General features: G+C 43.7%; 1 protein-coding gene across 4 annotated transcripts in view; it reads right to left on the bottom strand.

The window, feature by feature from the left end:
- The window catches only part of FCHO1 (FCH domain only 1), a 57,425-nt gene that overhangs the window by 22,747 nt on the left and 14,278 nt on the right, over positions 1 to 20,400 (bottom strand). For all 4 annotated transcript variants that reach the window (XM_027853167.1, XM_027853166.1, XM_027853170.1 and 1 more), the window contains exons 3-8: positions 19,120 to 19,211; positions 18,852 to 18,926; positions 18,295 to 18,436; positions 17,401 to 17,553; positions 1,278 to 1,382; positions 42 to 140 (exon numbers count right to left, since the gene is read on the bottom strand). In XM_027853167.1, the coding sequence (XP_027708968.1) occupies positions 42 to 140; positions 1,278 to 1,382; positions 17,401 to 17,553; positions 18,295 to 18,436; positions 18,852 to 18,926; positions 19,120 to 19,211 (666 nt within the window). The remainder of the gene's footprint in view (positions 1 to 41; positions 141 to 1,277; positions 1,383 to 17,400; positions 17,554 to 18,294; positions 18,437 to 18,851; positions 18,927 to 19,119; positions 19,212 to 20,400) is intronic.

Below are 20,400 nucleotides of genomic sequence, written 5' to 3'. Positions count from 1 at the left end.
GCTGGGGGCCACCTGCTCCTTCCTCCAGGCCTTGGTCTCACCTGCCCGATCTGCACGTGTGTGTCTTCCACAGAGTGAGCATATGCTCCCAGGATGCCCTTCATGTGTCGAAGGTGGGTCTCCTCAATGGCCTGGAAACGCTGCCCAAACACAGGAAAAAGGTCACATGTTTCCTGCTTGACTGAGACCAATCTGCCCCTTTCCTCTTAGGAAACTTACCCCAGGCTCTGAATCGGAGCCAAAAATAGTTCCCTGTGGACCACAGAGATCACACTCCTAACAGCCAGCTCTCACTGTGTCTCTGGCCAGCCCCAAATGCCTTCTGCGGCTCCCCAAAGCCCACAAGAGGAAGGCTTAGCATTCAAAGCCCCTCAAAGGCTGGCCCCATCTCCAGCCCTGTCTCCCCACACTCCAGCTCCATGTATTCTATACTCTAGCCAGTCTAGATGGTTCAACATCCCCCTCCCCCATCACACACTTTCTAGGCAACATGATTTTGTTCAAACCATTCCCTAGGCCTAGAAATGCCTTTGCTCTCCTTCTCTACTCACTGAATCCTAATGGTCCTTCCAGACCCAGTTCAGTTTCCCTATCCTTTAAGAAGCCTCCCTGATCTCTCCTCATCCCCATATCCTACAGCAAGTTGTCCCAATGGGATCACAGGCTGCCAGGTGAGGTTTGGTTGTAGACACACTGTAAAAGGGAATGGGTTTGGAGTCAGAAGCCTTGGGTTTGAATCCTGGCCCTGGTCCTTATTAGCTGTGTGACCTTGGACAAGTCTCCTCATTTCTCTGGGCCTATCTCCTCATCTATAAAGTGGATGGAGGAGACAACCCTGCCAGTTCCAAATCCTAGGCTCCCAAGGAAATGAAGCTGCCCTGAGGTCCCAGAGCATTCCGTTTATCCTTTTAGGATGCTCACTTCTACTTGGGTCTTGGAGTCTGTCTACTTTCCCTCCTGAGTGGGAAGCTCTGTGCCGGCTGGATCAGAACCTTATCCATCCCTGGGGGTCCTCCTTAGCTTAACACAGCCCAGCCTAGACCCTGCTGCTCAATGTTTGCTGAATGAGTAGGGAGAAAAGGGGCCTGTGCCAGGTCATGCTGGAGCTCTCACTGGCAACCGTCACAAAGAAGTAACCCAGAGGATGGACATCTGAGGGAAATGCTGATGGGCCCTGAAGGGAACCCCACAGTCCCCAGCTATTTGTTGCCAGAGGTGACTCACTAGAGGGCACCTCCTCCACACCTGCCCAGCCTCCCCTCCCCGTGTTCTCATACCAAGGCCGACTCCAACATCTTCCGCTCAAAATCAGCCCGGGCCATATTATACTTCTCCACACAGCGACGCAGGGACTCTGCTGCCTTCTTTGTCTTTCCCTCTACCTAGGAGGGACACAAGGAGGTTTTTTTCTAATAATAACAACCCTTTTTTAAAAAAATCCTTTTGCTTTTCAGTTATTTTTTAAATGTAAATTTTCTGTTTGACTCTTACCATTGTTAAATATTGCTACTGAGGATCTGCTACCCCAGATACATATATGGAATTAGCATAAATATATAAAACTCATAGCCAAGAGGCAACTAGGTGGTGCAGTGGACAGAGCACTGAGAATCAGCATCAAATGGAAACCTGAGTTCAAATCCAGTGTCTGACACTCACTGCTCATGTGAGCCTGGGCTAATCACTTAACCTCTGTGTGCCTCAGTTTTTTCACCTGCAAAATAGGGATAATAATAGAACCTATCTCCCAGAGCTGTCGTAAGGATCAAATGAGATAATATTTGTAAAAGTGCTTAGCACGGTGCCCAGCACATAGTAAGTGCTACAGAATGCTCATTTCCTTCCCCCCTTCTCATTCCCAGTTGATAAGTTGTCAAAAGGCATGAGCAAACAATCCCCTAATGAAGAAATGCAAACAATTAACAGCAATATGAAAGACTGCTCCAACTCACTAATAAGAAAGAAAACATAAATCAATATCGCTTTGAGGTCCCACCTCACACCCAACAAACTGGCAAAGATGATAAAAGAAAGACACGGTCAATGCTGAAAGGCCTATGGCAAGACAGGCACACTAACACTGCTGATGGAGCTGTGAGCTGGTTCATGCATTCCGTAAAACAATTTGGAATTATGTGACGAATGTGGTGAAAATGTCCAGACTCTTTGACCTAGAAGTCGTACTGCTAGGCATAACCAAGGAGGTCAAAGAACAAAAAGGCCTATCTACATTAAACCAGCCATACAGGCATTTCTGTTTGGTAACAGAGACCTGGAAATAAAGTCAATGCCCTTCTGTTAGGAAATGGCTAAACCAATCGTGAATTACAGAGCTGAAGAGTTGGAAAGGATCTCAGTGGTCATCCCATCCAACCCACACACAAAAGAAACTCCCATTATGACATAATTGACAAGTGACCATGCAATCTCTGCTTGAAGAACTCTAAGGAAAAGGAAACTTACCACCTTTTAAGGCAGCCCATTCTACTCTTGGACAGCTTGAATTTTTAGGAAGTTTTTTCTACCACTAAGCCTAAATTTACCTCTTAAAGTTACCATCCACTGCTCCTATTTCTGCTCTCTGAGATCACATCCCTCCTCTCTATGACAGCCATTAAAATACTTGAAGATCACTATTATGTTCCCCTCAAGTATTCTCTTCTCCAGGCTGAAAACACCCATATCACTACTAAAAACTAATCCCTAATCTACTCAGGGATTAGTTAAAGGACTTGTGCATGGTTAACCTGGAGAAGAGAATTCATTATCCTGATAATCCTTCTCTGGACACTCTCCAGTTCATCAACGTCCTTCTTAAACCGTGGTGCCTAAAACTAAACACAATATTCCACATGAGGTCTGATGAGGGTAGAGGAAAAGTGGGTCTATCACCTCTTTCTGTAAGAAGGTAGGCCCCTATTCACTCAGCCTAAGCCTGCTTTATTTTCTTTGGATGCCATATCACACTGCTGACTCATACTGAGCTTGCAGTCCACTAAAACCCCAAGATCTTTTTCAGAACAACTGCTGTCTAATCATGCCTCTCCCATCTTATACCTGTGAAGGTAATTTTTAGTTCCCGAGTGCAAACCTTCACATTTATCTCTATGGAATTTCATCTTATTAAATTCAGTCTGATGTTCTAGCCTGTCAAGATGAATCCTGACTCTTTCATCTACCATGTTAACTATCCCTCCTAGTTTGAAGTCATCTGAAAATGTGATGAGTCTTTATCCAAATAATTGGTAAAAAAGTTAAACAGCAGAAATCCAAGTATAAACCCCTGGGGCAATCCACTGGAAATTTTTTGCCATGTTTACATTAAACTATCAATAACTACTCTTTGAGTCTGACCACCCAGCTTGACCTGACTGTATCTGATTGCATTATTATCTAATAATCTTCTCCATAAGAATCTTATGTAGGGGCAGAGCCAAGATGGTGAAGTAAAAGCAGGGACTTGCTTGAGCTCTCCCCCAAACCCCTCCAAATACCTATAAAAAAATGGCTCTAAACAAATTGTACAGCAGCATTACCCACAAAAAAAAAGAGCGAAACAAATTTCCAGCCCAAGACAACCTGGATGGTTGATCGGGAAGGTATATCACGCCGGGCGAGGAGAGGAGCGCAGTGCAGCGTGGGCGCACAGGCCACAGCAAACCTGAAGCAGGTGTCAGAGGACTGAATCATGGGCGGCTGTGACAGTTTCCAGACTTCTCAACCCACAAATGCCAAAGACAACTTGGAAGGTCAGCAGGAAAAGTCTGTGTCTGCAGTGATGAGAGACAAGCATGGTCGCGGTTCCAATCCCAGTCCTTGAGTGTGGCCCCGGGGTAGGGGTTGCTTCTGGAACTTCTGGCCCACAGACGGAGGGGGAATCAAGTGGCTGATCAGAGGGGGATTGCAGGGATCTCTTTGCTGGTGCAGGATTCTTTGCTTTGCCCTGCTTGGATCTGGGTCACAGTTCTGGGTGAGGATCCTGGGGTAAGGAGCAGCACTGGCATGGTGGAGCTTGTAGTGGTGGTGGAGAGGGAATCCTCTTCACAGTTCCAAGGTAGAGAGGAGTGCTTGTGGTCACTCACAGACCAGAGCACAGGCCAGAAAAGGAGTAAACACCCCGCCCTTCATTGTACCACCTTGAAAAACTGAAAATTTACAGGTCCCTAGAAGTACCTCTGAAAACAGCTGCACAAAACCCCTGAAGCTTGGGACAGTACATTCTCCACAATGAAAGCAGACCCCGACCTTAACAAAGAGTTTATAACTCAAGTAACTGGCTGAGATCATGAACAAGTAGCGCAAAAAGAGTCAGACCACAGAATCTTTCTTTAGTGACAAAGAAGATCAAAACATACAACCAGAAGAAGACAACAAAGTCAAGGCTCCTACATTCAAAGCCTCCAGGAAAAATATGAATTGGTCCCAGGCCATGGAAGAGCTCAAAAAGGATTCTGAGAAGCAAGTAAGAGAAGTACAGGAAAAACTGAGAGTGATGCAAGAAAATCATGAAGAGCAAGTCAACAGCTTGCTAAAGGAGACCCAAAAAAACACTGAAGAAAATAACAAAAAATAGCCTAACTCAAATGGCAAAAGAGGTCCAAAAAGCCAATGAGGAGAATGTCTTAAAAAGCAAAATTGGCCAAATGGAAAAAGAAGTCCAAAAGCTTACTGAAGAAAATACTTCCTTAAAAATTAGAATGGAGCAATTGGAAGCTAGTGACTTTATGAGAAATTAAGACACTGTAAAACAAATTCAGAAGAATGAAAAAATAGAAAACAATGTGAAACATCTCACTGGACAAACAACTGACCTGGAAAGTAGATCCAGGAGAGATAATTTTAAAATTATTGAACTATCTGAAAGCCATGATCAAAAAAAGATAATTCAAGAAATTATCAAGGAAAACTGCCCTGATATTTTAGAACTAGAGGGCAAAATAGAAATGGAAAGAATCCACCAATCACCTCCTGAAAGAGATCTCCAAAGGAACATTCCTAGGAATATTGGAGCCAAATTCCAGAGTTCCCAGGTCAAGGAGAAAATATTGCAAGCAGCTCAAAAGAAACAATTCAAGTATTGTGGAAACACAATCAGGATAACACAAGATTTAGCAGCTTCTACATTAAGGGACCACAGGGCTTGGAATACAATATTCTGGAGGGCAAAGGAGATCGGATTACAACCAAGAATCACCTACCCAGCAAAACTGAGCATAATCCGTCAGGGGAAAAAATGGACATTCAGTGAAATACAGGACTTTCAAGCATTCTTGATGAAAAGACCAGCGCTGAATAGAAAATTTGACTTTCAAATACAAGACTCAAGAGAAACATGAAGAGGTAAACAGGAAAGAGAAATCATAAGAGACTTATTAAGGTTGAATTGTCTACATTCTGCATGAAAAGAAGATATTTATAACTCATGAGGCCTTTGTCAGTATTAGAGTAATTGGAGGGAAAAAATTATATATATGTATATAGATAGATAGATAGATAGAAAGATAGATAGATAGATAGATAGAGGGCATAGGGTGAGTTGAAGATGAAGGGATGATATCTGGAGAATAAAATTAAGGGGTGAGAGAGGATTATATGGAGAGAAGGAGAAAGGGAGAGGTTAAATGGGGTAAATTATCTCACATAAAACAGACAAGAAAAGGCTTTTACAGAGGAGGGGAAATGGGGGAAGGTGAGAGGGAATGAGTGAATCTTCAAACACTTCTAAGGAGGGACAGGGTCAAAAGAGAGAATAAAATAAATGGGGGGTGGGATAGAATTAAGGGAAATATACTTAGTTTTTCACAACATGACTACTATGGAAGTGTTTTGCATGACTACACATGTATAACCTGTATTGAGTTGCTTGCCTTCTCAATGAGGGTGGGTGGGGAGGGAGGAAGGGAGAAAATTTGGAACCCAAAGTTTTAAAAACAAAAGTTAAAAAAAATTGTTTTCACATGCAACAGGGAAATAAGATACACAAGAAATGAGGTATAGAAATCTATCCTGCCCTACAGGAAAATTGAAGGGGAAGGGGATAAGAGAAGGGGGGGGGAGATAGAAGGGAGGGCAGATTAAGAGAAGGGGTATTCAGAATGCATGCCATCTTGGGGTGGGGGGAGGGGCGAGATGGGGAGAAAATTTGGAACTCAAAATCTTGTGGAAGTGAATGTTGAAAACTAAAAATAAATTAATTAATTAAAAAAAAACAATCATTTGTAATGCTTTAATTGAAAGCTTTGCTAAAGTCTAGGTAAACTATAACCCTAACTTTTTCCTCATCTAATAATGTAATAATCCTGTAAAAAAAGGAAATAAGGTTAGTCTGGCATGATCTGTCCTTGATGAAGCCAAACACGTTAGCTCTTAGTAATCACTACTTCCCTTTCTAAACATTCACTGTCCATCTGTATAAAAATCTTCTCTAGAATTTTCCGAGGAATTGAAGTTAAACTCACTAGCCTGTAGTTGGTAGACTCTGTTCTCTTTCTTTTTTTGAAAACTGGGCAACACTTGCTCTTCCCTAGTCTTGTCATGCCTCTCCTTTTGTCTGTGATCTTTCAAATATCATTGGAGATGCCTCTGCCATCATATCTGCTCATTTTTTCAGGACCCAAGAATGTAATTCATCCTTACAGTTGTGGTACGTGAGTATAATGGAATATTGCTTTGTTATAAGAAACAATGAATACCAAGAATTCAAAGATGCATTGGAATGGATACAAACTGATACAGAGTGAAGAAAGCAAAACCAAGAAACAATTGACACAATGACAAGAGCAATGGGAAAAAACCACAAAGAATCCAAACTGAACACTGTAATTATGAGAAAATGCTCCTCACTCCCTTCTTTGCAGAGGCAGGGGCTGGGGGTGTGGATTATCACAGAGACTGTCAGACCCAGCTGATGGGTTAGTTGCCTTGGCTGAACTTTTTTTTCCTCTTTTTATAATTCTTTTTTAATGATTGTTGACTCACTGGGGAGGTATGTATTCAGAAATGAAGGTGATGGGAAAATAAAAGAGTTTAATATATTTTTTAAAACATCATTAAACTTCAATACAACTGACATAAAGTACATGAAAGGAGGTAGAATGTAATAAGCCTAGAAAGAAAGAGTAGATGGGGGAGAAGAGATTTAACCAAAGGAGAAAGCGGAGGAGGAGGAAGAGAAATGAGCATGCATGAAAACATAAAGAGCAGAAGGGGATACAGACATAAAGAACAGTGTTGGGATTATCATGTTAAAGGTGATGTATATTTAAAATAAAAACCACATGACTGACTCATGGTTTCAATCCTCTTTCTGTCCTTTTTTTTTTAAGGTTTTTTTTTTTTTAAACTAGAACCAGACTATAGAAAGCCTTAAATGCCAGGCTAGAGATTCTGTATTTTCTCTCAGGCAATCAATCAGTATTTATTAAGCTATATGCCAGGCATTGTACAGTAGGGTGCCATTAAAGATTTTTGAGCAGAGGAGTAACAAAATCAGACCCATGCATTAGGAAAGTTAGCTTTGAAGCCGAATGAAGGAGATATGTACACAAGAGGAAAGAATGGAGTCAGGGAAACCAGTCCAGAGGCCATTACAACTGTCCAAGCAAAAAGTGATATGGAGGCGAGCTAAGGTTGTGGTGATGAGAGTGGAGATAAGGGAGAGTAGAACTGGAGAAATGCTGTAGAGATAGATTTAACAGGACTCAGATGTGGGACACTAGGGAAAGGAAAGCCTCAAAGGTGAACAAGGTTTCCAGCCTCAATAGCAAGGAAGATGACAGTGCCAAAAACAGAAATGGGGATAATTACAGAAAGGGCAGCTAAAAGAGGAAAGAAGAGTCCTGTTTTAGACCTGCTGAGTTAGGGGTGTTGGTAAGACACCCAGGCAGGTGTCCAGCAGGCAGCTGGAGACACAGTGGGAGTTCAGGTGTAGAGATCTGAGCTGGATACATAGACTTGGGTATGATCTGTGTGGAGGTGACAGTTGAATCCATGGGAGTTAAGTATAGATCAAGATAAATGGCCTAGGAAAGAGCCACAGTTATAGTGGTTACCCAGAGTCATGGAGGCAAGAGGAAGAGAACAAAAGGAGACCAAGAAGGCACAAGTCAGACAGGTAGAAGAATAACCAAGAAGATGGCAGAGTAAAGGCAGAGACTCACCTGAGTTCTCCCCCAAACCCCTCCAAATACCTTTAAAAATGACTCTAAACAAATTCTAGAGCAGCAGAACCCACAAAAAGACAGAGTGAAACAAATTTCCAGCCCAAGACAACTTGGAAGGTTGGCAGGAAAGGTCTGTTGCACCTGGGTGAGAGAGGAGTGCAGTCCAGTGCAGGCCATGGCCCCAGCACACCAGGAACAGGCCTTGGGAGTGACTGAATCAGCAGCAGCTGCTTTTGGAGCTCTCAGCCCACAGATGTAAGGGCATTGAACAACTGGTCAGAAGGAGATTAAAGAGGTCTTTTTTGCTAGTTCCGAGGCAGGATTCTGTTGCTTTGCCCATACTTGGAGCCGGGTTGCAGTCCTGGGTGGCAGTCCCAGGGCAAAAAGGAGCACTAGCAAAGCAGAGCTTGCAGCCACAGTGGAGAGGGCACCTTCTTCATAGTTCCAGGGCAGAAAAGAGTGCTTGTGGTTGCTCACAGACTAGAGCTCAGGCCAGGAGAGGAGGAAACACCTCTCCTTAGATCGTACCACCTTGGAAGAACAGAAAACTTACAGGTCCCTAGAAGTATCTCTGAAAACAGCTTCCACACCCTGGAAGCAGAGCTCTACTTTAACAAAGACTTAAAGAGTCAAGTGATTGGCTGGGAAAAAGCAAACAATAGGAAAAAAAACTCTGACTATTGAAAATTACTATGGTGACAAGGAAGATCAAAACACACTCAGAAGAAGACAACGAAGTCAAAGCTCCTACATCCAAAGCCTCCAAGAAAAATACGAATTGGTCCCAGGCCATGGAAGAGCTCAAAAAGGATTTTGAAAATCAAGTAGAAGAGGGAGAGGAAAAATTGGAAAGAGAAATGAGAGTGATGCAAGAAAATCATGAAAAATAGTCAACAGCTTGGTAAAGGAGACACAAAAATACTGAAGAAAATAACACCTTAAAAAACAGACTAAGCCAAATGGTAAAAGAGGTTCAAAAAGCCAATTAAGAGAAGAACGCCTTAAAAAGCAGAACTGGCCAAATGGAAAAGGAAGTCCAAAAGCTCACTGAAGAAAATAATTCCTTAAAAATTAGAATGGAGCAAATGGAAGCTAATGACCTTATGAGAAATCAAAAAACAATGAGACAAAACCAAAAGAATGAAAAAATAGAAGACAATGTGAAATACCTCACTGGAAAAACACCTGATCTGGAAAATAGATCCAGGAAAGATAATTTTAAAATTATTGGACTTCCTGAAAGCCATGATCAAAAAAAGAACTTAGACATCATCTTTCAAGAAATTATCAAGGAAAACTGCCCTGATATTCTAGAACCAGAGGGTAAAATAGAAATTGAAAGAATACACCAATCACTCCTAAAAGAGATCCCAAAAGGAAAACTACCAGAAATGTTATAGCCAAATTCCAGAGTTCCCAGGTCAAGGAGAAAATATTGCAAGCAGCCTGAAAGAAACAATTCAAGTATTGTGGAACCACAATCAGGATAACACAAGATTTAGCAGCTTCTACATTAAAGGATCAGAGGGTTTGGAATATGATAATCTGGAGGGCAAAGGAGATAAGATTACAACCAAGAATCTCCTACCCAGCAAAACTGAGTACAATCCTTCAGGGGAAAAAAATGGATATTCAATGAGATAGAGGAAAGCATTCTTGATGAAAAGACCAGAGCTAAATAGAAAATTTACTTTCAAATACAAGACTCAAAAGAAGCATAAAAAGGTTTTGTGGAGGAATTTCATTAGGACCAGAAGAAAGATCTTGTCTTAGAGAAAACTTGCATTCTAGCCTTTTTGCTCAGGTAATAGTTTAAGAAGAAATGCTTAAACGTCTTCATTGAACGGTCCTGAAACAATTATGCCATTGAGATGGCATGGTAGTTTTAGGGGCAAAAATGTGTTTCTTCAAGCTGATAAATCTTTCTATGTTATTAAAATGTATTGATCTGAGTGAAAAAAAAAAAAGACTAACGAAGAAAATGGCTATTGGTTGGTTGCTGTCCTTCGTTATTGAAGAAGACCAAAATGACATCACTATATCGGAGTTAATGTACACTGTGTCTGACCGTGTCTGATCAAACCAATGTGGGCTTGCAAGGCTCCACCACAGGTCGAGCACAAATAGTCCATATGAACATTAGGAGTGGAGATGTCTCTAAATTTGCACATCTTACATTTCTTTTGAGCTCTGGCAATTCTGCTTCACTCATAGAACATAGTGCCTTCTTTGATGAGGGTGACCCTGCTGGGCAGTCCTTTGCCAGCATCTCCCTGTCACACAATTGATTCCAAAGTTCTTTAGGGAGACCTTGAGAGTGTCCTTGTATCACTTCTTCTGACCATCATGTGAACGCCTTCCTTGCATAAGTTCTCTGTAAAATAGTCTTTTGGGCAAATGGAAATTTGTCATTCAAACAACATGGTCAGCCTATTCCAGCGCCATGCCAGGAAAATGAATCAATTCCATTTGAATTATCTAAAGAAGATTCTGAAGATCACCTGGCAAGATAAACCAGACACCGAGGTCCTTTCTTGAGTTAAACAGCCAAGCATTCAAACTCTCCTGCAGAGAGCACAACCAAGAGAAAGTAAAGTGTTGAAAGCCACCGAAGGAAAGAGGGCTCAGGAGGAGAGGGAGGTAGTTAACAGTGTCAAAACCTGCAGATGGGTCAAGGAGAATGAAGACTAAGAAAAGTCCAATGGCCAAAGCAATTAATTAGTCATTGGTGACCTCTGAAAAAAAAACGACATCAATAGAGTGGAGGGGGTGGGAAGTCATAATACCCAGGGTGGAGGAGTGAATGAGTGATGAGGAAGCAGAGGCAGAAAGTATAAACTGTTCTTTCCAGAAGCCTAGCAATCAAAGGAAGAGACACAGGATGATAACAGCAATCAAAGGAAGAGACACAGGATGTTAACTAGAAGGAACAGTAGGGCCAAGATAAGAATTTAAAGATAAGAGAAATGCTATGCCTGAGGCCAGGAGGGAGAGGAAGAGGGAGGGAGGGAGGGAGGGAGGGAGGGAGGGAGAGAGAGAGAGAGAGAGAGAGAGAGAGAGAGAGAGAGAGAGAGAGAGAGAGAAATTGAAGACAAGAGAGCGAGGGAATGATCCTCGAATGACTGGACAGGAGATGGAATCATGGGCACAAATGACAAGGTAAGCCTTGAAAAGGAGAAGGGTCACATAATCTTCTAAGAAAGGGAGATATTTTCAGGTGTGGAAGACGGGAGCTGAGGAAGCTCATTGTGGATGGCATCAACTTCAGTTAAGAGAAACAACAAAATCTCCTGAGAGGGGAAATGAAAGTTGGGGGCTTCAAGTGGATCATAGAATCATAACAGGTGGAAGAGGCCTCAGATACCACACAAGGACAAGAATGTCCTCTACAATGTACCCAACAAGTTCTCATCTACCCATTTTTTGAAGACCTCTATTGAAGATGACCCATCCCTACTCCAACCATGGCACCCCATTCCACTTCTGATCAGCTCTAATTGGTCCTGACTTCAAGCCTAAACTCGCCTCTCTTTGGGGTCAAATTATAAGTTTAATCTCTCTTCCATATGACATCACTTCAAATACTCAAAGATGGCTACCTTGTCAATCCTCCCTAAGTCTTCTCTTTTTTCTAGAATAAACTTTTTTTTTGTACTGAATATGGTGACTTTCTGGATGGTATACAATAAAGGACTCTATGCTTCTCCCCGCTACTACAGGAGTGCTTTGGGGCAAGGACGTGGAGTCCCCAGTGGTGGAATTCCTTTCTTGCCTTCAACTAATGCTAATAAGGCATGAATTCATCAGCCTTCACCACTGTGGCCACTCTTCTTTGGACACTTGTCGGCCCATCAATGTCAAAGTATTTCATATTACCTGACCAGGTCAGAGGCTAGCCGGACTATCACATCTCTTGGCCTGTAGTCTCTGCCTCTCTGAATGTGGCCTGACAGCACTGATTTTGGGGGTAGCTATATTGCACTGTACACTCACATTGAATTGTTGTTGTTATTATTCAATCATTTCAGCTACATCTGACTCTTCATAGGCCCAACTGGGGTTTTCTTGGCAGAGATATTGGAGTGGTTTGCTGTTACCTTCCCCAGCTTGTTTTGCAGATGAGGAAACTGAGGCAAACAGGGTTAAGTGATTTGTCCAGGGTGACACAGCTAGTAAGTGTCTGAGGCCAGATTTGAACTCATGAAAACAAGTCTTCCTGACTTCAGGCCCTATCCACTGCACCACCTAGTTGCCCCATATTGAACTTAGAGTCCTCTAAAACCCCCAGCTCTTTTGTAAGTGACCTGCTGTCTAGTCAGGTCTTCTTAGTTGTGTGCTTGTAAATTTGATTTTGTTTAAACTTAGATGTAAAACTTTACATTCATCTCTACTAAATTTCATCTTATGTTGCAATCCTTTCAGATCATTTATCTGATGTTTTAGTACTGCATCATTTGTAAACTTGCTTTTATCCCAGACTCTGGTGAAGGACAAATCCTTGGGGCCCTCCACTAAAAGACTATTTTCCAAGTTGACATCAAACTACTAATAACAACTATTTATGCCAGGCCACTCAACTAGTTCTGAATCCTCCCATACTATGGTGGGATTTTGTTCACAAGAATCAAATGTGAGATTCAAATGCTTGGCTAAAACTGAGATAAACTGCATCACTTGTATGCCATTTATCTATCCATTTAATAACCTAATCAAAATAGAAAATGAGATAAGTCTGACAAGGCCTGCTCTTGATAAAACCATGCTCCTACTTGGGGACGTAACTTCCTTTACTAGATGTCCACTAAACTCCTCATTTATGATGCATTCTAGAATTCTGCCCAAAATCAAAGAGAAGCTCGCTGGCGGATAGTCTGCAAATATTGCTCTTTTCCCTTTTTTGAAAATGGAAACATTTAGCACCTTTTTCATTCTCCAGGCTCAGCAATCACATCAGTTAGTTTTTTCAATTCCTAGGGAGAGAGTACATCTGGACCTGGTGATCTCATAAGGTAGTGGAAAGAGTTCTGAGTCAAAAGGCCCAGGACTGGACACCAGCTTGACTGCTTACTTCCAGTGTGACTTCGGGCAAGTTCCTGCTACTCCGATTTCTCACTTTTAAAATGAGGGGGTTGGGCTAGACGGTTTCTTGGGTCATAGATGCCTTCTCAGGTCACATCTAAATCCCTTGATCCCAGGACTCCCTGACCCTAAGGATCCCTGGATCCTTAAATCTCCTGATCCTATAACTCTCTATCTCTGAATCTTCCTGACTCCAAGGGTTCCCAGATCCTACGATCCCTTATCCTAAATCTCCTGATCCTATAAAACCCTACCCCTGCATCTTCCTGACCCTTAAACCAAGAGTTTAAGAGCTAGATGATCTTTTACAATCTTTCTATTTATCTCGAGCATCCACCCCCTCATTAGCCATCATTGGTCTATCCTTTCTGATCCAGAAGATCTTTCTCCCTGGCTGAGGAACCAGATGCAAAATCAAAGTTGATCAGCTGTATCTTTTCTTCACTCTCTGCTATTAACATCCCATACATTTCAAGAAGCAACCCTAACTCTCCTCTGAACCTTCTCCTCTACCCTCCCCCCATACAGCTTTGAAAAACTTGTTTGACTTTTTTTCCCTAGCTTCCCTATTCTCCCACTATTCTTATCAGACCATGCTCCGCCCTTGTGTTCATCCTCAGTCATCTGACCTTGCTCTTATCTTCTATATGTGTCTTTTATAAAAATCTAAATTGGTCGGCAAGTTTCCCTTGTGTCTGCCTTGGTCTCTTTAAACAAATCCTTTTTTTCTTCATTAGAATTGTTTCTCTTTTTGTTTCTAGAATTTCACTCATGAGAACTTCCTATTCTTCCTGCACTATCTTTTCTTATGGGATTTTAGTCTTAATCCTTTCAATAAAAAGGATTTTTTTGTGCATCTCATTGACTCCTTGGGCAATCTGGTGAAGTCTAATACTACTATGGTTTGTGGCCTACATTGATAATTGATGGAAATGCTCAATTTCAGGGAGATGTTAACGAAAAGTAAAGACGTCATTTTTTCCCCATTCAAATTCATGGAGCCCCTGAAATACATCCACAGACCCCAGTTTAAGAAGTCTGTTCTAAATCCTTGGAAATCAAAGTGTTTAAAGAGGTTCCATTCTCTCTCTCACCCTTTGAAATCTGTTCTCCCCAAATCTGGGGTACAGGTCAGATTATACTTAACTCCCCTTATTATAGATCCTAAACCAGAACACTCACTTTTCCCCAGGGTTCCAATCATTTCTTCCCTAACAATCTCCTAACTGAGGATGCTCAGGTCCAGAAAAACAGGAACCCTTGTTTCCTCCACTTTTTGAAGAATAAAATGATCATTAAAGCGAGCTAAGAAATTATTATTAGAATTATCATTACTGTTTATTATTATTATTATTAAAATTAAAAATTATTAGCTCTTCTGCTTTGGAATAAGAAAGCTCCAGCTCAGGGTTGGGGAGCCTGTGGTCTTAAGACCACACGTGGCCTTCTAGGTCCTCAAGTGTGGCCCTTTGACTGAATCCAAACTTCACAGAACAAATCCCCTTAATAAAAGGATTTGTTCTGTAAAACTTGGCGTTGGTCAAAATGCGGCACCCCAGGACTTAGAAGGCCACATGTGACCTTGAGGCCACAAGCTCCCCAACCCTGTGAGTCCAGATGATGTCTAGATGACTGAAGTCTCCAACTCTGCTATAACATATCTCTGTACCCGAGCTTATCAATGGTTTCCTTAATCTTCTGTCTATTTCCTCTTTCTCCCCAGTTGGCTTGCGGTCTACTCTGATTGCAATATTCTTTCCATTTCTACCTCTGTCGACCTTCACCCAAATGCTCTCAACCATACTTTATCTCATTCTGGTCCCTGGATTCCCTTATAGAAGTGCATTTTCTTAATATATAAGGCTACTCTGCTTCCACAGGCTTTTTCTAATCCTGTTGTTTTGTTATTTGTTTGGTTGTTGTTTTTTTTTTGGGGGGGGGGCTAGGCAATAGGGTTAAGTGACTTGCCCAAGTTCACACAGCTAGTAAGTGCCAAGTATTTGAGGCCAGATTTGAACTCAGGTCCTCCTGACCCCAGGGCTGGTGCTCTATCCATTGCGCCACCGAGCTGCCCCTAATCCTGTCTCTTTTGAGAAGAAACTCTTCAAGTCAACTTCCAGACAAAGGTCTCAGTCTTTCTTCTAAGCTTCAGTTAATACCCTAGGAGGCCAAATCTGCCTCTTAGCATCAGGATCTTTTGAATTTGTCTTTAGAGATCTGAGACCACAGATCTTACTTCATGCTTCTTCCTTGAATTTTTTATCCTGTGAATTTCTGTGTGTCTCGACCGCTATTCTCATTCCTGCTCTGTCACCATTTTCTATGGGATGGAGCTTGGTAAGCAGAACTAGGTGGTCTTCTCTCTTCTCCTTAGTTATCTGGATTAGATTTCCTAAACTCCAGGAAAATACATTCTTGCCACCACTGGCATTTGAGCCCTGGCTGGGAGGCCATCATTCCTATATTTTAAGCTGTGGTCCAGAAACCCAAATCCTACTTTTCCACACCATCTTCTTAACCTTTTGTGTGTGGGGGTCTATGTCAGGGGTGGGGAACCTACCCCTAGTGTATGTCATGGTCCCCATTGACGGTCTGGTGAAGCTTAGGAACCCTTTTTCAGAATAAAGTTTTCAAAGGCATTAAATAGCATTACAAAGGAAACCAAAGATATTATCAAAATATTTTTTCAAAACGAGTTTACAGGCTCCTAAAGTCCTCGCCTTCCTTTGGCAGCAGTGATGAAAACCCCACCTGTGACCCTAAGGGTCTTCAGTTACTCCCCTGAGACTTCAGAACCCTTGGCAAAGCTTTCTAGATTCCTTCTGGAGTTATCATCTGTGCCTATATGAATCACCAGAAAAGTTGGTATCACAAGTTGGCGGTCTTGCAAGATTCTCCTTCATATCCTAGGCTTACACCCCAGAAGCTGACCGTGACAGGTAGTAAATCTGACATAGAAGACAGACTGTCTGGCAGGAGTGCACAATTAGTCAGCTGATTTTGAGTAAGCCTGGGCCACGTGAATTTGGGACTTCCTAGAGCATCTCAGGAGCAGTCAGAGAAGAGGGTGGGCATGACCAGCCTCAAGCCGCAGGGATTCTAAGGGAGAAGACAAAGCCTTTTCAAAATGGTTAACTTCCAGGCCAAAAGAATGAAAGGAAGAAAATAAGGTCAAGAAGGAGGGATGGAGCGGGGGATGTTGATCAATCGTTTTCAGTCTCCGGGACCCCATTTTGGGGTTTTCTTGGCAAAGATACTGGAGTGGTTTGCCATTTCCTCCTCCAGCTCATTTTACCAATGAGGAAACTGAGGTAAATGGGGTTAAGTGACTTATCCAGGGTCACACAGCTAGTAAATGTCTGATGCTGGATTTGAACACATGAAGAGGAATCTTCTTCATTCCAAGCCTGGGGTTCTACCCCCTACACTACCTAGCTGCCCTAGAGGTGGGAACAGGGAAGGTCTAAGGAACTGGAGATCCCAATGAGGACAAAGAATGCACTTAATGGTGAAGCAGGGGCAGAGGTGATCAGAGAATCTCATGAACTCACCAAGCATTTAAGTACTCACTAAGTACTAGGTGCTGCTGCTGCTAAGCTCTGCAATAAGAGAGGACCACGAGGACTGAGGCGGGAAGGAACCTTGCAGAAAACACCCAGTCTAAGCCCTCCTTTCTTACAAATGAGGGAAACGAGACCCAGAAGGTGGCAGGGACTTGCCCAAGGTCACAAAGTCAGTAAGTAATGGAGTTAGGACTTGAATCCTGGTCCTCTGACTTCAAGTCAGGACATGAGCACTCTGAAGGGCTATCTCGGTAGAGGGACTAGGCTTGTTTTGCTCAACTCCAGAAGATATCAACCCCTTTCAAGATATCTCATGGTTCATAGAGCCCTTTTCAGTTTAAAAAGCACTTTCACATCTATCTTCTCATTTGACTTTCATAATCACCCAAGTGATGGAGGAGTACTGTCACCCATTTTGCAGGTGGGAAAACTGAGGTGAAACCAATTACCCAAGGTCACACAGCAAGTTAGTGGATTCTCCTGACTCACTTTTCTGACCTTTTCTTTGGATGTCACTGGACAAGGCAAGGTGCCTTAGGTCAGGCAGAGCCTCCAGGACCAATGAGGCTCTGCCCAGGCACTCATGCCTACCTTACCTTATCAATCTCCTTCTGATTGGTGCCTTCCTTCCTCAGTCGCTCAAGTTCCAGGCACCTGCTAACGTAGCTCTCCCTGGACTTGGGCAAGAGCTGGGAGACACCATGTAGTGCCTGCACAGCTTCCAGGGTCCCCACAGCTTCCTCCTTGCACTGTGGGAAGAGTGGGTAGGGAAGAGAATTAGGGAGGACCCTCTCCTTCCCAGGAAATTCTTTTCAACAGCTCCTGGGTATCCTCCTCCCAGGCCCCTCCCCTGGGTTATATCTACTCTGGGGACAAGGCGGAGAGAGGCCGGAGAAGAGGGAAGGGAATCATGGACATCATGCCACAGGAGGGGGTTTGGGCTTGGAAAAGGACAGGGCGGGCAGGGGGAGAATGACCACTCAGAAGGGCTACCGGAGGAGACAGATTAGGCTCGCTCTGCTTGGGGCTGAGGCTTTCAGCTTAATATAAGAATCGAACATTCATTTCATTGTAGATTTAAAATTGAAAGGGAACTTAGAGGTTATTACCCAAAGCCCTCATTTGACTGATGAGGGAACTGAGGCCCAGAAAAGTTAAGAAACTTGCCCAGAACCACCCAGCAAGTAAACATCTTAGGCAGGATTCGAACCCAGGGAAAAGACCCTAATCATCAGAGGCATGCCAGTATGGAGCGGGCTGCCTCAGAAGCAGGTCACTAGAGGTCCAGTGACAGAGGCTGGATGATCACTTGTAACCTTTGCCCTTGGTACACACTCAACTGCATAGGCTGCCCTTGGAGGGTTCCCACCAGCCTGGGGCACCTAGGAGTCTGGCTGAGAATGTGCCAGTTCATCTCAGACAACTTTCTGGGGAATGGGGGAGCTGGGAGCAGGAACGCCAGGGAAGAATGAGGATGTCCTTGTGGGCACCTTCTTGTGGGCTTTGCTCTGTTCCTCCCCGTAGCGGACCACGTCCTTGATGAGGTCATTCAGCTTCTTGGTCAGCTCCATGTGGCACAGCGCCAGCTTGTCCGAGGACACCCGGAACACCTCCCAAAGCGGGGCAAACGTCCTGTGGGCACCAACCAGTAGTCACGTGGTCCTGGGCACACTCATAGAGGGTTCCTCTCCTCATCTCTCTCTCTCTCTCTCACTCTCTCTCACACACACACACACACACACACACGCACACACACATACCAGTCCCCTTCTAAATAAAGAGGATATGTCCATAATCTCTGAGTCTCACGTGACAAGCAAGACCAATTAGAAACATCTGCCCAAACTGGTAGGTTTTGTTACTGACTGGACAGATGTTATCATGTGATGAGACTGTTTTCAGGGATGAAGGATGCTTCTAGTGCAAATGCCTTCACTCCCTTTCCCCCAAGGGGCCTGTGCCAAACCACCCATGGAGTCCATTTTCCTCATTTCTTTCCCAGCTCCCTGACAAGGTTCCCTCTCATTTTCCCCCCAGCCCAGCTCACCCCATCGGGGTCCCATTGCCAGCCATCTTAGCAAGCTTCGCCATGGCCTTGGAATAGGTCTCTTCCACAGTGGCCCTGGAGTGACAGAAAAGGTCAAGGATTTGGTGGCTGGAAAGGCCAGTGGGAGCAACAAGGTTGGACGGTTAGGGACAACAGTGATCCTTTTTCTCTTTTTCTGCTCCAGGGTTGGAGTGGACAACAGCATGGGAAATGGAAAGGATGGCTCTGGAAGTGGGGGTGGGGGCGCTGAGGGTGAGAACAGAGTTACCTTTCTCGGATGAAATCAGCCAGTTCCTTGGTAGAGACCTGCCCCTGCTTCATGCTGTGGTACAGGACATCAAAACCATGATTCTTCTCCCCCTGGAGAATGGGAGTGAATGGTCTGTCTGTGAATCAGCCCAGGCACCCACCATCTTGGATCCCTCTGTTGTCTGCTCTGAGAGCCCTCCAAACTCAGGCATTCCATGTTCTAAGAGACCTCTCAGTTTGAACACTCTGTGTTCTAGGGGTCCTTCCAACTTGGACATTCTCTGTTCTGTGTTCTGAGGTCCAAATCTGCCCTTCTGTGAGTTGATGTTTCTGTAAGAGCTCTCAGAAGGAGAAACTGAAGCCCAGTACGGGCTAGGCATTCAGGGCTTTTCAGTGACAGAGCAGTGAATTAGAGCATTAGAGCTGGGAGGGCCTTTAGAACATGGAATGTCAGAGCTGGAAGGGCCCTTAGAACAGTAGCAGAGCTAGGAGGACCCTTAGAACACAAGTTGTCAGAGCTTGGAGGGCCCTTAGAGCCCAGGGTATCAGAGCTGAGAGGACCTTTAGAACACAGGTCGCCAGAACTAAAAGACTCCTAGAACACAGGTTGTCAGAGCTGGGAAGGCCCTTAGAACACAGGTTGTCAGAGCTGGAAGAACCCTTAGAACACAGAGCATCAGAGCTGGGAGGGCCCTTGGAACACAGAATATCAGAGCTGGGAGGGCTCTTAGAACACAGAATGTCAGAGCTGGGAGGGTCCTTAAAAATCAACTAAAACACTTCATTTTATAGATAGACTCAGAACAGGAAATGGATTTGCCTAAAGTCACACAGAGAGTTAGGAACAGAGTAGAAATCTGAACCTAGGCACTAAGTTCTCCTTCCCCTAGATAACACAGCCTTGGCTGTCAGCAAAGAACCTCACACCTTCCCTGGCCTGTGCTGTGATGATAGTAACATCTATCATTACTGTAATGACAGCTGGTATTTCCATACTACTTTAAGGTTTGCAAAGTGTTTTTCCCATATGCTCTCATTTGATCCTGACAACAACCTGGTGAAATAGGTGTAGTTATTATCCCCATTTCACAGATGAGGAAACCAAGGCACAAGCAAGGTTACATAGCTGGTAAAGGCCTGAGGCAGGATCTGGGTTAAGATGAATTATTAGATGATCTCTCGGGTCCTTTTCCAGGCCTTGCTCCCACGATTTCGTGAACTTTGGCAGGGGTAAAGTCAGATTACGATTAGGGTCCCTGGTAGAGAAGGCAGAACGAGGAGGGCCTTGGCAGGCCTGGGA

Source organism: Vombatus ursinus, unplaced genomic scaffold (genome assembly GCF_900497805.2).
Source record: "Vombatus ursinus unplaced genomic scaffold, bare-nosed wombat genome assembly UNPS02009918.1, whole genome shotgun sequence".
In the NCBI taxonomy this organism is placed as follows: Eukaryota; Metazoa; Chordata; class Mammalia; order Diprotodontia; family Vombatidae; genus Vombatus; species Vombatus ursinus.
This window is presented reverse-complemented; position numbering and strand designations above follow the sequence as displayed.